At 50.4% G+C, this 17,511-nt stretch overlaps 1 protein-coding gene across 2 annotated transcripts; it reads left to right on the top strand.

The window, feature by feature from the left end:
* The first annotated feature begins 316 nt into the window (after positions 1–316).
* GRHPR (glyoxylate and hydroxypyruvate reductase) lies at positions 317–7,845 on the top strand. Of its 2 annotated transcripts, XM_080574993.1 has the most exons (9): positions 318–462; positions 545–675; positions 761–833; positions 1,268–1,384; positions 1,981–2,069; positions 2,733–2,837; positions 4,028–4,163; positions 4,512–4,642; positions 7,557–7,845. In XM_080574993.1, exons 1-9 carry the CDS (start codon positions 386–388, stop codon positions 7,676–7,678), a joined length of 981 nt encoding a protein of 326 aa, XP_080431119.1. In that variant the 5' UTR covers positions 318–385; the 3' UTR covers positions 7,679–7,845. The 2 variants fall into 2 exon arrangements, with proteins under 2 accessions (XP_080431120.1, XP_080431119.1); XM_080574994.1 differs by lacking the exon at positions 2,733–2,837 and having other exon boundaries at positions 317–462.
* The last annotated feature ends 9,666 nt before the right edge of the window (positions 7,846–17,511 follow it).

Consider the following 17,511-nt stretch of genomic DNA (forward strand, 5'->3'; position numbering starts at 1 on the left):
AAATAAAACCTCTGACATTTTTATCACCCCAGCAATTCTGTCAGGGTTTTGTTTTTTCCTTAGGAAATTCAGGCCGCGGTCTTCTTAACCCCGGACCTTCCAACGCCGGGTTAAACGGGTGCCCGAGGCCCCTCTCTGTGCCCGGAGCGCTGACAAAGCTGCCAGCAGCAGCGCCCCAAGGCCCGTCACGGGCCGGCCGAGCACACGCCGACCGCCGCCGGCCTCCCGGCTCTGCCTGCCCCCCCCGGCCCCGCGGCTGCCCGGGGCCCGGCCGCTCACACGGCGGCGGGGCCGGGCCGGGGGCAGGCCGAGGGCCGGGTCTGAGCCGCGAGCTGGGGCCGGGCCGGGCCGGGCCGCCGGGGGGCGCTGCGGCGGCGGGCGGGCGATGCGCCGGGCCATGGCGGTGTTCGTGACGCGGCGGATCCCGGCCGAGGGGCTGCGGGTCCTGGCGGAGGCCGGCGGGTGAGCGCGGCGGGCCGGGCCGGGCCGGGCCGGGCGGCGGCAGCCCCGTGAGCTCGGCGCCTGACGGCCGTGTCCTCCGCAGGTGCCGCGTCCAGCAGTGGGACTCGGAGGAGCCCGTGCCGCGGCCGCAGCTGCTGGCGGGGGTGGCGGGGAAGCAGGGGCTGCTCTGCCTGCTCTCCGACCGCATCGACCGCGAGGTGCTGGACGCCGCGGGTGGGTGCGGGCGGCCCGGCGCGGGGCCGGGCCGGGGGGGCGAGGGGCGGCGGCCGGGGGGCGGCCCTGACAGGGTGTCTTGCAGGGCCCAGCCTGAAAGTCATCAGCACCATGTCCGTAGGCTTCGACCACCTCGCCTTGGATGAAATTAAAAAGCGGTAACCTTTGCTCCCGGCCTGGGGGGGGGCTCTCATCGCAGTCGGTAAATGCGTGACTGTGAAGGGTGGGGTGGAAGCAGGGGTCCGGCTGGGAGGAAGGAGGCAGAGACAGACGATGGACCTCAGAGCTCGTCCTCCACACAGCACGGCGATCCACAGATCGCTTCGGCGTGGACCTCGGGGGTGGATTTTCAGAGAGGTCAGTGCTGGAGGGGGTTTGTGAGGCACGCTGCCCTTGTACTGGGGAAGGGCCCCCGTCAGAGGGGTCTGAGAATGAAGGGGTGAGGAGGAGTCAAAAGGGATGTCCTTCTTTGCATGGTACCGTAAACACCCAGGAAGGAGTTACATCAGCAGCTATCCCAGCGATTTACAGGTAACACGCAAAAGTCAGCACTGATGGTCCCGGAGACCTGAGCGCTGTGCTTTCCTTTCAGAGGGATCCGTGTTGGATACACCCCCGATGTCCTGACCGATGCCACCGCAGAGCTCTCCGTGGCTTTGCTTCTGGCTACGTGCCGCCGGCTGCCGGAGGCAATAGAGCAGGTGAAGAAGTGAGTATTTGCAGCTGAGTGCTAGAGCAAGGGCTGGCTTCCGAGTCCACCAGTCCCGGAGTCAAACATTGCAGGAGCTGGACAAAGTGAAAAAAAAAATCCCAGTGCTGGACAAATGAAATGGGGCTGAAGCTAGAGCGTCACCAAGCTAGTGGAAAATCTTGCTGGTTAGTGTGGAGTCCACCGCAGTCCTGTGATTTTTTGGAGGCATGTTATTCAAGGCCTGCAAAAGGGACAGAAGTCTCTTCTGAACTCCCCTGCGCGTGCTGTAGATTGAGGATCAGGGGTGAGAACCACTGAATCAGCTCTGGACCCCTTGATACCTGGCCAGAGTTCACTGGTCCAAGGCTGTGCTTAGTAGCATGCTAAGTTCGACGGGTTCTGAGGCAGCTGTTGCATACCCAAGCTTTGAGCAGAGTCATGCAGGAGACCACAGAGTTAGCTTGAAGCAGGAACCTCTGGCTATAAGATCATCCAGAGGGGCTAGCCTGCTGCAGTGCTTATGGTTTGTGGTGTTCTTGCCACAGTGCTGGGCTAGGCTCTGTAGGCTCTGTGCTGCTGTTTTCTTAACGTTTCCACCTGACTCTTTCTGCTAGTGGTGGCTGGACAACATGGAAGCCTTTGTGGATGTGTGGCTATGGTCTGTCTAATAGTACGGTGGGCATCATAGGTCTGGGAAGAATAGGTAAGTGCATGTCACGTGCAAGATTTGTGTGCCTCTGCTGGTGGCAGGGTGCTTTTGCTTTTGTCCCGTGCTCACTTATTTAAAATCTATTAGAACAACCAGAAAGGCCCAGTAGAGCTTCTCTGAGTGGTGATTTTGACCCATCAGGCTTAGACCTTAAAGTTTTAATTATTCACGTGCATCCACTGTACCTGAATGCCACAGCAAACTGGACGTTGTCCTCTTGGTTTGCACTTAAACAAATACCCTTGACAAAGTCCAGGACAATGTGCTTTTCATCTGATCAGTTGTTGACTTTGTCAGCTGATGGCTATTTCTTTCCTCGCTTTTTGGTTTGCTCTCTAGGGTAGCTTCAGGTTTATTATCCCGTGGCTGAGAGTTCATTTCTGCTCCCTTGAGGAGCAGCAGAAGACATATACCACTCACCCCACTGGGAAACGAGCCTCACAGGAGCAATCCCAACCAGGAATATCACAGCAGCCCTTTAGCAAGATATATATTCTTTCCTTCCAGCTAAACCACATGCATGCTTGCCAACAGATGCATAGGATGGAGCAGCAGCGAGGCTTGTGTGACCCCTGTGGCCAGGTGCTAGTCACTGTGCTGTGTGCCCCTCTGCAGGCACCGGCACAGCAGCTAGAAGGTCTTCTCTTTCATTTCTAGGGCAGGCAGTTGCCCGCCGTCTAAAGCCATTTGGGGTCAAGAACTTTTTGTACACTGGAAGTCACCCAAAACCAGAGAGTGCTGCAGAGTTTCAAGCCAAGTTTGGTAAGAATTATAAATGAAATGAGAGAAACAGTGAGTCTTCAGTTGTGGGGTAGAAAGCAGCAAAGCTGTACTGGCCTTGGGAGATGCCACCTGGAGCGGGTGAGTCACGAGGGAGCAGAGGTGTTGAGTAGGGTGTTCAGTACAGCGGGGCTGAACAGGTACAAAGGCACCAAAAGGAGCTGGTGGTGAATGCCGAATGCTTCTTGCATGGTAGCAGTGGATGGAAGAGAGGGAAAGCAGACTCCTTTGACCCACATGGTTTCAGATAGTAGGTTTGCTTGACACATTTAGGCTTTAACTGACAAACCAAGATAACAGTGGGCTATGGGTTTTTTCATTGTTTTGTCTTTACGCTATATCTGTCTGCATATAATTTCCACTTGGTTTCACTCTTAAAATCAAGTGAAAGGTAGCGGTGCCATGGGAGGGGACAGTGACAGCTGCTCCTGTGAGGGTAAACAGTGGGAAGGGTCTTGTTAACCCAGCGAGATACCTTAAAGTCCCACAACGGGGCAGAAGCAGGGAGGAGGGGAGGGGATGGGACTGACTGCAGATTATTGCTGATAGTAGATGTTGGGTGCTGGAAACAAACACGGGCTTTAAGCTTCTGCTTTAAAATGAATGTCATAATCCAACAAAGCCTAGCAATATTTCTTAGTTAGCAAACAGTACTTCTCTGCAGGCCTGTTGGAGTCCTGAGTCTTGCAACCAGTGCTAATTTTTCAGTCCAAAGCCAGTACATTTCCAGTTGGTGCTTTTTTTGCACAGTCATTGCTAGTCCTTTGCGTTTTCCTCTACTCAGGTCCAGGAGTGGAAGTTGCATGAGTTACATCTGTAGGTAATGTAGGGAGAGATTTAATGTTGATATAAACTGTCACTGCAGTATTTTGCTATCTAAACATGAAATACATTCTAGAGCCTCCTTTTGGCCAGATGACCAAAACACCGCTAGATTTCCCTTCGGATTGATTACAATTTAAAAGCGAAACAAAACACTACAATAGTATCTGTAGGAATGTGTCTCTGTGTAATTTGTTTGATGTTTGCCCATCCTTGTGTCTCTCCTTCTGTGGAGAAAGGTTGACGTTTTTGCAAAGCAAAACTTGCTTGCTGGTGATTCTTGTGAATTAGGAGGGTGGCTGGTGAAGCCTCTGACAAGAGCCTCAAAGAACCTTTGTTTCTCCACTCAGTCCCACTCACGAGGCTGGCTGAAGAGTCAGACTTTGTTGTTGTGACATGTGCTTTGACTCCTGACACCCAGGGAATGTGCAACAAGGATTTCTTCAGCAGAATGAAGAAGACCTCTGTGTTCATCAACACAAGCAGGTAACAGTATCCCGGTCTGCGGCACGGGCAGCGTGACCCTGGCACCCTGCTGACGGCTGAGGCTGCAGAGGGATCCCGTCAGCGGTGAGATGTGCTTTGTCTGGGAGTCTATGCAGGATGTGCAATCATCCCGACTGCAGCCACAGGAACAGTTTGTCCACACTGTGGCCTGCTCCCTCCATCCCAACGTTTCTTGGGATCCATCCAGAGTCAGGATAAGTTGCTTAGGGGGCTACGGCCTCTGTCTGCTGCCCAGGGCCCTGTGTCCGGCCCCGAAGGGGTGGAAGACCCCAGGGTCTTGTTCGACCACTTCGGAGCGGTGTGAGCCCATCTCTCTGCTTTTCCCAGGGGGCCGGTGGTGAACCAGGAGGACCTGTATGATGCGTTAGTCAGTGGCCAGATTGCTGCTGCAGGCCTGGATGTCACAACGCCAGAGCCACTGCCCACTGACCACCCTCTGCTCTCCCTCAAGAACTGCGGTAAGTTGCTGTGCCTGCAGCTGGGGCTTCCCCTGTCGCTCTCCTGGCCACCTGCTGCTTGGAGTGCCACCTCCGCTTAAGGCGAGGGACCTGCTAGTTGCTTTCAGAAGGATTTTCTGTCCGTGCGAGCTTGAAAATGGTGAACAAGAACTGAAATGTCTTTCACAGGCAGGAAAAATTATATGTTTAAGCAAATTGTAGGTAACCATTTTGTAGTGCGGGGAGCTGTTAAAGGGAAAGACCTTATTAATGTGATATAAAACAAGCATAAGTGGTATTTTAATACTCCAGAAAGCAGTTGAGATTGGCTTGTCTTATAATGTCTTCCTGATAGATCTGCATTCAAAGAACTGAGACATGAGGTGAAATTCAGGAAGGGGTTTGATACTGGCAGGTGCTGGAACGTGAAACCTCTGGCTGTGCCAAGTTCTGGTATTCTGTAAGTTCCTGGGCACAGAATTCTGTAAGATAAGCTTCCCGTGCAGCTAAGAAGCTTGGTGCTGAGTCTGCCTAGAGGAGTCTGAGCCCTGGGAATGCTCCAGCAGGGCTGACTGTCTAGCCCGTCCACTGTGAGTTTGGGCTGCAAGGTGTAGGCTCAGCAGCGTGCACAGGAGCACAGTTCATTAAGTGCCGAGTTGTCTGATGTATGTCAGCAAACCAGAGAGCCCCCAGCAGAAGAAGCCGGTAAGAGCTTGTGCTGTGGGGATGAGCAGAGGTTTCTTTGCAGGAACACCTGAAAACGGGGACAATCACTTATCACTATTACCTTCACCAGTGCTTTCCTGAGAGCTGCCATGCTGGGCAGGGTGATGTTTTAGTGCAGCAGCCCCTGGGCTACAGGGTGTTAGTGGCCCTCAGGATTTTCCTAGGATATCCTTGTCAGAGAAGGAGCTGGCTAAGCTGGGGGCTGTTCCCTGTGTCCTTTAAGCTCTTCCATGCAGCTCTGTCCTTGCAGGCACCACAGGGTAGCGAGTAGCCTGAGAGAAGTTAGGGACAGCCTTTGGCATGGTTGCTGGCTTCCCTTGTGTGGCCTTCGGTGATTGCTGAGCCCTTCCCCTGTGCTTTCCTTTGGTAGCTTTCCTCTGCTTCGTCAGATGGGGAAGCACATAGACCAGGTTGGTTACTGGGAGGGACTGCTCTCAGGTACAAGCAAGGTAGACTTGCTTGTAAACGAAGAGGCAGAGATGGAACACAGAGGAAATGCTGGTTTCTGGGCAGACAGTAACTACGGTTGTCCACAGCTTCACTGCTGTTAACTTGTCAGGGTTATTCCTACCTGGCTGCCTCTGCTTCGCCTGGGCAATTTGCCCTGCTCTGGAGCCAGCGGGCAACTCTGGAGACAAGGTCCTCTTGCATACCCGAGTGCTTTGGTTGATCAAGCTGCAAACCAAGGGTAAAACCTGGTGCCCTGCCCTCATCTGAAGGGGCAAAATCCAGTGTGATGGTGTAGGAGGCGGCAGAGTGTCCTCTGCCATGGAAGGATGTTTTTTTGGGTAAGGAAAAATCTGTTCTGTGGAAAAAATAAAAATAAAAAAAAATGTCGGAAGGTCAGGGTGAAAATGTGGACTTGCCCATGACTGGGTGTCCATTTCTGAAACAGCAGTTCCTAGCTGTTGCTTTGATTGTCATTTTATTAAACACTATTTTTGCTGTGTTTTGTTTAGATCCCATAGTAGGTAATGTGAGAAATGATAAAAGCAGAGAAATATTTCTGGAAATATTTTTGGTACTTCAGAGACCTTAGAGCTTTGGAATAACACCAACCAAGACAAAAATAAATACGTTTTGTTTTTTAAGTGGAAATGAGGCTTTGATTCTGAAACTATTGACAGATTTCACCCAAAACTGCCAAATAATTTCAGCAGTTGGAAAAACACGGGGTAAGTAGAGGAGGAAGCGTTGACATTGCTTCCACAGCAGAGAACTCACGTATGGTTCTTGGTTGTGAACAGAAGGACCTACACGTCCCCGCAGTTTGCATTACAACCTTCCCCCCCGCCCCTCCTCCCGAAGTCAGCTCCGTGTCAAGTATTTGGGCCTCTGCACTTCCCGTAGGTGTTGTGTATTATAAAGCCAACAGAGACCGCGGTGCAGGCGTTTCGCCGTACCTTGGGCGAGTGCTCGTTCATTGCTAATGTGAGGGTGTACTGTTAAAGCAGCATTGGCTTATTTCTTTGCATTGCACAGGAGTGGGTTGCACTTTGTGGGTGACAGAGCAGAGGCACGGGCTGCCCAGAGAGGCCGTGAGGTCTCCTCCTTGGAGGTCTCCAGAAGCCGCCTGGACACGGTGCTGGGCACCCTGCTCTGTGTGGCCCTGACAGAGCAGGGATCGGGCCAGATGGACCCAGGAGTCCCTGCCAACCTCAGCTCTTCTGGGATTCTGTGATTTGTCACACAGGTAGATAAAAATCCCTGCCTTTACGGCGCTGTAACTCTGCAGATTCTGTAGGGGCTGTTTGCCTGCACCGAGGAGTCTGTAAAACAAATTTTTTTCTGAACGATTTTTTTGGCTTTTGCTCCAGTATGCGTTGGTTCTTTCCTGTAGGTGAGCGGAACTTCCTACAGGTGTGTGGTAGCGAGACCACAGTGTGAGAATTTCACTGCATGTTTCTCTGCCAAAGGAATGTTTCTTTCACATCTACCACTGACTCTGTCTATGCGGGAAGTACCAAGCCTGAATGTAGAAAGGAGGACCCACTCTTGACTGCCTGTCTTCACAAATAGCTTAGTTAGTTGGTTATCAGATGTGCTCGGCAGCAGTGTGTTTTGTGTCAGCTCCTTGCAGAGAGGCAGCTAAGGGAGGACCGTGCTTGCCCACCCCATGGGAAGACCCCTGGGAGGGCTGGGGCAAAGGAAAGTGGTACGAGGTCAGTGAGCGTAAGAAATCCCGCAGTAACCCTTCCTGTCCGTGCAGTGATTCTGCCCCACGTTGGGAGTGCCACCTATGCCACCCGGGCCACCATGTCGGTGCTGGCTGCGGACAACCTGCTGGCCGGTCTGCGGGGGGAGCGCATGCCCCACGAGCTGCTGCTGTGACGGCCCAGAGCCAGCCACCTCTGCGGGATCACCGTGCAGGACGCGGCATCGCCCTCCGGCCTGGAGAAGCTTGAAAGATGGGTCTGGTGCCTCTTCCCTGCAGTTAACGCGTCAATGATATCCACAGTGAGAGAACTGTACCGTAGCTATTAAAGAGAAGCAGTGGCTGTGGTGTGTCTTTTTCACTCGGGAAGGGGATTCCTCCACACATGTTGTTGTCACGTTTGTAAAGCGGGGAATATAAAATTCTGGCTCTTCGGGTCAGTTTGAGAGGGCCAGGCAGTTCTGTGCTTGAGCTCCGAGCTCTCATCCAGAAACAGGAAAGAGAGGTTATTAGGCAGAGGCCCCCTGCTGCCATCAAGGGAGCTGCTTCCAGCTCACTGCCAAGCATGCATTAAAAGACCTAGCTAAATGAGTGCCAATGCATGACTTTTCTGTTTTTTCAGGTGTGTAAAGATGAACAACGAAAGTCTTATATGGCTCCACGGGCATCTCCAGCTTTGCCATCTGTATCCATAGTTAAATCTGGGCATAGCTGCAGTTGCTGATCTTCGAAGTGGGTTGTGAACCAACCTCAGTTGTCCTTCCCGTTTTTTTCTATTTTATTTTTTTCAGACATGCAGTGATGCATGTTAATGCAAAGGAAAAAAGTCACAAGTCTCAGGAAAGGCTTTGGTGAGCACATTTCAGGGATGTGGAGGGGGTTTGCTCCCTCCTGTAGTCTGTCCCACTCACAGCTGGGGAGTGGAATGCACCTCTCCCGCACCTCTCCCGCTCTTCGTCCTGGTAACCTGCTCAAGCTGATGAAACACTCAGTGAGACGTGCTACTTACCATGCCCTCTCTGAGGAAAGCATATCAAGGTGACACTGTTCCCATAAGAAAAAAGAAAGGTGGCTATGTCATTGTGTAACCGTGGAAGGAGGAGTTTAGCTTGTATTTAAACATTTCTCAAAAATGCCACTTTGAACGCGTGTGCATATTGGGTGCTCACTGGGGTGTTGTTCCTTCGTTGCCCGCTGCCACCGTGGTACAGTGCCCGCTGTGTGGGGCAGGAGCGGGGCGCACGTAGCATTAGGCTACTGAGTGCAGCGCATGCTTGCCAGTGGATGGATGCTGAGCTGCTCTGCAGAGCCTCCAAGGAGGCGCGTAGCAGGTGTGCCAATGTGAGCAGTGCAGGAAAACTGCTGCTGGCCTCTCCGAAATGAGTGGCTGAGCGGATCTGCAGACCGTTGGTGTGAGCACGGTTCCATGAAATCATTAAAGGAGTTCAGTTTGTTAATGAATGTGCTTGCTGTGCAGCCTGACTTGTCCTCAGGGATGTTTGCAGTTGCACAGCGAAATGTAAATAAAGCCAAGTTATTCTTAGCATTTTTTGAAGTCCCTAATTCTAGGGAAATGTGAGCAGAGTAAATGTTACTTAAAACGCCAGTGTGACAAGCTGAAATTCTGACAAAGAACTAGGTACTAGTAAAATAATGTAAGGGAGCTGCTGTGAAAGAGCACGTGTTCTGGCTTCCTGACCTATCATGTGCAGCTTTGAATAGAGAGGCCTTTGTCCCACGGGGATTTTTTTGGTACTGAATTATGTACATCTTAATTTTTAGGTCACTGGGCTAAGGGAGAGCCTGAACAGCATTAGGCTGCATCAAGTTCCCACTGGCCGCTTTGGGAAGAGAGCACCGAGGGGCTTGCACCTCCAGGAGGATGCAGCACTGTGGACTCCCGCAGCATGGAAGTGCGCTGGCCCGTGGCCTGCCAGAGCATCTGGGGGCCATCGCCACAGCCTGTCACACGGCACTGACTGTCAACATCCAACCTTTTCTGAGCACTTTAGACCAGTGGAATTTCCCCACCTTCCTGTGTGGGCAGCACTTGTGGAGTACTTCTGAAAAGGTCACTGCACAGCAAAGGACAAAAACGCTTCTAGCATTTTTTAGAATAAACGGTGAGGATTGGGTGTATAGGAATGCTGCATGTTGAAGCCGCCAGCAAAGAATGTTAAATGAGCACAGCAACGTCAGTTACAAAGTACAAGGTCTCCAGGTTTCTGCTGGGGCCCTACCAAGGATTTGCCCTGTCCCTAGTCTTGCAGCGACAGCACTGGTCACGTCTGCGAATTACAAATTTGTCTTCCCCATCTGTGAACACCTGTAGATGAAGGCAGCTCCATTTAAATTCTTTTCTGGTAATACCTTTACACACACACACACATATATATACATGTATGTATGTGAATGTCAGGGGGTGGTGGAGCCTCTGCAAGCACAGCCTGTGCTGGGGCTGAGGGGAGCAATTGGGCTTGCCTTGCGCTGCCTGGCAGCAGCTTGGCTGCTTGAGGAGCACGGGTTGGCCCTGTGGTGGTCCCGTCCCCTCCTGCTCTCCTGGCACCTGCAACGACCAGATGCAGGCGACAGCTCCGCCAGCAGTGATTTCCTCAGCGCCAGCACCTAGGCTGCTCGGCAGTCGTCTCCATTCTGCATTTCCTCAAAAGCTGAGATCAGAGAAGCTCTGTTGGCCTGGCTGGCACAGGAAACCCCCACTTGCTCCATGGCACTTCCCGTAAATGTGACCCAGGAGCTTGTGGCACTGGATTATCCATCTTCAGCCCAGAGTGAGCATGGTAAGAACTGGTGGCTTGCAGCTTGAGGCAAGGTTGACAAACTGTCCTCATCCCAAGGTGAAGCACACAGGAGCCTGCGCAGTGCGTGGGGATGCGTGCACATGCACACCCTGTTTCCAGCCATGCAGGCTCCCGTGCTATCTCCTGGCCATTTCCTGTTGGAGTCCAATTCTCTGACCAGGTTCTTTTAGATGATCTGAACAGTGAACCCTCCTTGTATAAAGTGGATTTTGTTTATTTATTTATAGGTCTTTTCTGTTTTGGGTGGGGTCACAACACACATGCAACACCCATCACAAGTCTCTGGGTGCTTACCATCACCATACCGGGCCTCCCCGGCCACCAGGAGGGTTGGAACCAGCCCAAGCCCGTTGCTGTCACCAAAGCTCTGTTATCTCATTGTTTGGTGTTCACACGCTGCAACAGGCTGAGCCAGGTGTGTGTCCCACCGTGCTGGCCAGGCTTGCTCAGGAGGAGGTCTGAGCTCCTTTAATAAGGCCCAGGGTGAACAGTGACAAAAGCAGCTAATCTGCTCAGCTGAGTACTCTGTGTTTCGACGAGGGCTCCCCTGTCCCCTGGTGTGGAGATTAGCTCACTGTCTCTGCAGACCACCGTGGTCCATCAGCACATTGCCTTTGCCCATCACCTTCGAGCCTTTGTCTTGGCAGGGGTTTGTTGGTGGGCCCCAGCAGCGGCAGCAGGAGGTGGCACGGCCTGAGCACGGGCTCAGTGTGGGCCCTGGCTTGTGCCCCCATGCCTACCACGCACACAGCACTGTAGCCTGGTGAATGACCTTGGGCTCAGTGATAGAAAGGCCCTCTTCTACTTCAGGGAGCCGTATTTTATGTAGTCCCACCAAACGCAATTCTTCAGCAAGACAACAGTGTGAAAACCCTTCTGTGCCAACTCTGCTGCTGGTCCCTCGCCCTGTGTCGTCCTCCAGCTGGATCAGCATTTGTCCCGTGTGCCTCACGGGCATCCTCTGGCCAGCTCCATCCCTGCCCACACCGCAGCTGAGCCAGTAAGAAACCCTGCTCCTGCGCTGCCCACCGCCTCTCCTGCTGTGGCATTGCGTGGCTGCACGGAGCTGCCAGCAAGTGCCTCGCCCCAGAGCAGGAAACAGCCTTCCTCCTACTGCCCGAGGGCATGCTGCAGGACCAGGCAAGAGCAACTCCTGTCTGCAAGAAACATGCTGAAAAAGACTGCACGTGTAACAGAAAGCCTTGACTGCCGGAAGGAGGTGTCACAAGTGCTTTTCTGAAATCCCACGCCAGGGAGAGGGAGAGGGGGTGGCAATGTGGAAGAGGAATGCTCCGTGCTTGCACCCCAAGTGCCTGTTTGCAAGGCTCCCAGGTAGTGCTGCCAACAACTGAGGTACGGTTTGGTGCTCCCAGTGCCTGCAGGTCAGGAGGGGGACGAGCTGCACGTACCCCCAGCAGGTGGTTGCCATCACAGCCCTGCCAGAGCCCCTTGCACGTTGTGATGAGCTGCCAGCTCCACTGCACGGGCAAGAGAGGAGGGTAAAACATGAGGCGTGCAGAGAGGACGTGCTGCAGGCGCCAGCAAGAGCCTGGAGCCATGCTGGAACGGTGGTGCTCTGTCCAGCAGTGCTCTGTCTGGGTGTACAATGACGCTTGGAGAAAAAGTCCAGGATGGGAGCAAACCATAATGTGCCCCAACTGCTCAATTTACTCTTTGTCATTGTTCAGCTCTGGAAGGATTCTGGCAAGGGTGAATAGAAGTTCTCAAGTCTGTCTCTCTGAAAGCAGCAGTGTGCTGTTTTCTCCAACTTTCATCCTGTATAAAAGCAGAGCAGGGTGCTGCATAATAGTACAAAACATTTCTTGAGAATGAGAAAGGAGGGGAGAAAGGCAGCTGGCAGTGTGCTAAGCCTGCCTGTAAAAAAAAAGCACACACGAGAAAGAGAAAAGCCTGTGCTTGGAAATTCTTTTAAGTTCACCTCGTGTGTCCTGTACTGCTTGTTCTGTCCTACGGAAAGTATTCTCCATGCTGAATTCTGTACTTAATTTTCTCTTGATGCTTAATGAACCATACTCTGACAGCAATAAAAGCTATAGGAAGGTGTTCATTAATTAGTTATCAGTGCTGGCTAGAGTTAAAGGCCTGTACTTCATGCCTCAGAGGGTATCTGACATATTCATCAATACAGTTTGATTCACAAGCCTTACATATTACTACATACCTGCCCACCAGAACCAGAAAGTATTTGGGAAGCTTCTAACAAGACCTCTGCTGACCAAGGAAAGGTTTGTAGCTGTGGGGATAAATAGAAAGGAAATGGGCTTCTAAGCGTTTTAATTGGCTGGAAAGTTTCCAAATGACATAGCAGAAATCAACAGGATTTACTTTGATGCTGAAAACCTTTGATTTATTAAACAGTCAAAAGTCAGATTAGTTTGTTGTTCTGTACAATTTCTGAGACCTTTATAAATATGCTGATACTGGTGCAGTTCTTGTAACACTGAAGGATGCTGACTAAGTATTCAAAAGGTTATTGTGACCCCTCTAATGATATGAGAAATACTTAAGTGTAAGTGAACTGCTATCCAAGCACTTCTATTAGATTCCCCAAATGTATTAAGAAATACACGTGAACTTGCAAATAAGACTACCTGAGTGATACAAGCACATTTCAGGTATTGTGTCTTGGAATTTCTTCAAGAGCAGCACCTTCTGCAGTTGTGGATCGCTTTGTTGTGCCAGCCATTGAAATTGTCAGGTTTTTCTTACATACATACCTCATTCTTCCAGACTCCCTGTGATATCAGAAAGAAAACACTGTTCCTTGGGAGAAATTCATTTTATGCAAGAGTAACTGGTTTAGCAAACATCTTGTTCAAAGACAAGATTGAAAGTGTTTTCACCAATCACTCCAACTGTGTTAAAAACAAACAAAAACCCTCAAAGGTTATAACACTGCTTTAAAACAAACAAACAAGTAAGATGTACTTGAATTTTTCTGAAGGGAAGTAGCACCTTGCAGGAACTGCTACTGCAGGTGTGCTGGCAGCATCTCTTTCTTTCTTTGATGATATTACTGTTGTTTCAATAACAGCCTTAATTACAAGCTCTAATGAACAATATATTCTACCAGAAACAATTTAAAAAGTAATTGTACAGGCTTTTATAATTATTTTTTTGCTAAGAATAAGTGTTTCTTGTTCAAGACTGGCATAAAGAGTAGGCAATCACTTGAGATGCCTTTTAAGTGGCCTGTTTTGGTGGTTATTTGGCTGATGGTAGTGATGTAAAACAAGGAGACTCCCACTAGCTCTGCTGAAGAGGAAACGGGATTTCACACTAGCACAGTGATTTCCACATTCATCAACCACATGAGTCTAGAGGAACAGAGCCTGGACCACTGGAGCACAGCAAGGAACAGGCAGAGAAAAGCAGTCACCCTGGAGAAGCAACTGGTGGCTGTGAAGCTGTGTCACGTTTGTTATTTTCAGCGGTCTGCAAGGGTCAGGTGCAACCACATAACACAAAAGCAGTGAAGGCAGTAAAACCGAGCACGTAAGTGAGAGTAACTGCTGTGCTAGAGAACCTCTGACGTACATACTGATGTTTAAATGACCACTGCCAGGGACAGCCCCTTGTCTTTGACTGCTTGAATAGAGGAATTCATTTTTTGGCATGACAATGTTTTACGGGGTTGAAGTGTGAACAGGAGATACTGGCGGACAAATTCAGTGAGGTCAAGGAACTCTGTGGAAGTCTTCTAGGTAACACCTAGCCAACTGAATGTGTGTCCTCCAGTGGCCACTGACAGAGACAAGCATAATATCATAGTAAGCACCAGACTGAACTTATTTGCATGTATTATGAAGAAAAATTAAGAGAACAATATAGTATTTAAAGACTGCTTTTTTGCTTTATTTAAGTGTTTACACTACTGCCTATTCAAGACATGAATTGTGCTATTATACATAGTTTAGTCTCCTCAGCATTAATACATTTTTTGAAGCAAGCTACCAAACCAGCCTTCATTCGATTATATTCAGATACCTTAGCTGTCTTCTGCTGTAAAATCGGAAAGGCCAGTGTTGGGCATTCAAATGTTTTTATAAAAAATAATCCTGACATTACCCAGACACTTACTCATGGTCCCTTGCCAAGAGGGGATTCCAAGAGGGAGCTCATCCAGCTGAAAAATGTGATTAATCTCTGTACAAAAGCAGGAATACTTCCAGAATCCAAAGGCTTTCCAGACATCCTTTGGCCAGGCTCCGTTTTGGGAGGGAGATCCAGGCAATGGACCATTTCCCATCAATGCTGTGGCAGAAGCATGAATCCCTGCACGTGGTTCAGGCAGCAGTAGGGCATTGAAAATGATTTGCCGGGGGCATCCTTAAGTTTACCTCTGGAGCACAGAGGTAGCCAGAAGGCAACACGCCATATAGCTACAGTGGCTCCATGCTCAACCACCCCCAGTGTGATCACAGCTTCTACGGTGAAGTGCAGTCACACTCTGTCAGTTCAGAATAGTTCCTAACGTGCTGATCATAGACTCACAAAAATATTCAAGTTGGAAAAGACTGCTAAGATCATCACGTACAACTGTTAACCTAGCACCACATCTACGTATCTTCTGACTACTTTCAGGGATGGTGACCCAACCGCTTATTGGGCAGCCTGTTCAATGCCACATAACCCTTTCAGTAAAGAAATTTTTCCTAATATCTGACCTAAAGCTCTCCTGGCACAGCTTGTGGCCATTTCCTCTTGTTCTATCACTTGTTGCTTGGCGGACTAGCCCCCACCCTGCAACAACCTCCTCTGAGGTAGTTATGGAGAGTGAAAAGGTCTCCCCTGAGCCTCCTTTTCTGCAAGCTAAACAGCTGCAGCTCCCTCAGCTGCTCCTCGCAAGTCTTGTTCTCCAGAGCCTTCACCAGCCTCGCTGCCCTTCTCTGGGCACCCTTCAGCACCTCGATGCCCCTCTTGTGGGCAGGGGGGCCCAAACTGAACTCAGCCTTCCAGGTGCAGCCTCACCAGAGCTGAGTACAGGGCGACAAACACTTCCCTGGTCCTGCTGGCCGTGCTGTTTCCGATACAGGCCAGGATGCTGTTGGCCCTCTTGGCCACCTGAGCACACCGCTGGCTGGTCGTTCAGATGTCTGTCAACCCATACCCCCGGTCCCTTTCTGCCAGGCAGCTCTCCAGCCACTCTTCCCCCAGCCTGTACCACTGCACGGGGACGATAACGACTCAAGTGCAGGACCGGGCACTGGCCTTGTTGAAGCCCATACAGCTGGCCAGGGCCCATCGACCCAGCCTATCCAGACCCCTCTGCAGAGCCTCCCTGCCCTCATGCAGAGCGATATTCCCACCCGACTTGGTGTCGCCTGCAAACTTGCTGAGGATGCACTCGACCCCCCTGTCCAGATCACTGAAAAAGACGTTAAACAAAACTGGCCCCGGGACTGAGCCCTGGGGGGGGGGGACACCGCTCGTGCCCGGCCTCCAGCCGGATTTAACTCCATTCGCCCCAACGCTCTGGGCCCGGCCACCCTGCCTGGTTTTTACCCAGCAAAGCTTACGCCCGTCCGAGCCACGAGCAGCCGGTTTGTGCAGAAGAATGCTGGGGAAGAGCGTCCCAAGCTTTACTCAGGTGTAGGCAGGCAACATCCACAGCCTTTCCCCCATCCCTCAAGGGGCTCACCTTGTCACAGAAGGAAATCGGGTTCATCGGGCGGGCCCTGCCTTTCATCAGGCCACGCCGATTGGGCCTGACCACCCGGCTGTCCCGTACGTGCTGCACGATGGCACTCACGGTGATCTGCTCCGTCAGCTCCCCTTGGCACCGCCGCCAGTCAGACGGTCAGGCCCGTAGGTCCCCGGGTCCTCCTTACAGCCCTTCTTGTAGATGGGCGCCACGTGTGCTAGGCTCCAGTCAACCGGGACCTCACCTGACAGCCAGAACTGCTAATATATGACGGAAAGTGGCTCGGTGAGCACTTCTGCCAGCGCCCTCCATACCCCTGGTGGATCCCATCTGACCCCAAAATAGGACAAAGTCCTTCAAGACTTTATTGGCTCAAATACTGCCCTGCTTCTTGTGGATTAGATACTGAATGTCCTCTCAAAAGTGGTGAAACCCCAGCATAGTGGAGGCCTGCCACAAGCAGTACTATGCACTTTGCCTCATCTGACGAACGTGTCTGTGCGCCCACATCTCAATTTCGCACTGCAAAGTGAGACAAAGAACTCAAACAGCAAACACATAAAAATTACCTGCTTAGTCAGTTAATTATGTTGTTGGCAAATACACCACAATAAAAAGCAAATCGGGTCAAAATACAGCAGCACAAAAAAATATTTTCAGATGTTTCAAAATGCTAGTTCACTGACATCTTCACACGAGATCTCACCGTAGGGTCTGTAAAGTTTAGTTTTCAACACATGTCAGGGTGATAAAGCTCTTTGGCAATTTTATCATGTTTTGAGATGAGCTACTTCTCATTTCACAATAAGGGACAGCTAAGTGGAGCTGTCATTCTAAGGTACTGCGTCACACTGGAAGACTAGGAAGGCAACAAGTCAGCCACAAGTTCCTGGATTTGCAGCATGCTCCTCCAAAAGCACTGGATGTCAATGAAAATAGAAAATCAAAGTTGCTACTTACAAGGACGATGCAAGTTTAGTTTTTTTCTTTAAGAAAGGAGAGGAGTCCTCCCACACAAGGTCTCGTATTTCACAACAACATGAAAATTTATTATAAAAGTACAGATTTTAAAAAAGTACAGTTTAATACGTTTACCTGATCACATTAGTTTTTAATTAATCTCCATACCCACACAGCTGCTTTATTCCTACATGCTGTAGGATTTCAGATGCATTGTAGGAAACATACAGAAAATGTATATTAAAAAAAATCTAGTTTTTAACAGAATGGTAGAAATGCAAGAAAGATGAAACAACCAGCCAGAATGCTACCTAGAAGGCAAGACATCAACAAGAATATACTGAAGTACAAAATATTGTATTTTATTCATGTTTTAGTGAGACTATTTAGTATCCCTCAATGCCTTCAGTCCCCCAATATCAAAATGGTTATAAAAAAAAAGTGGCATACCCTAAAGCTTTTTAAAAATGTCACATTGTTTTAATTCTTTAAAAATCAAGAGCTACAAATATGACCATTAAATAAAGAATTTTTAACCTTTTAAAGGAATCAATCCAATCACTCG

Source organism: Anser brachyrhynchus (assembly GCF_964034855.1).
Source record: "Anser brachyrhynchus genome assembly, chromosome: Z".
Classification (NCBI taxonomy): Eukaryota; Metazoa; Chordata; class Aves; order Anseriformes; family Anatidae; genus Anser; species Anser brachyrhynchus.

Bases quoted from the DNA above. Each gene is read 5' to 3' on its own strand.
- GRHPR (XM_080574993.1), top strand. From the start codon at position 386: ATGCGCCGGGCCATGGCGGTGTTCGTGACGCGGCGGATCCCGGCCGAG. The intron at 834-1,267 runs GTAACCTTTGCT...CTTTCCTTTCAG, and splicing joins TTGGATGAAATTAAAAAGCG to AGGGATCCGTGTTGGATACA. The intron at 2,838-4,027 runs GTAAGAATTATA...TTCTCCACTCAG, and splicing joins AGAGTTTCAAGCCAAGTTTG to TCCCACTCACGAGGCTGGCT.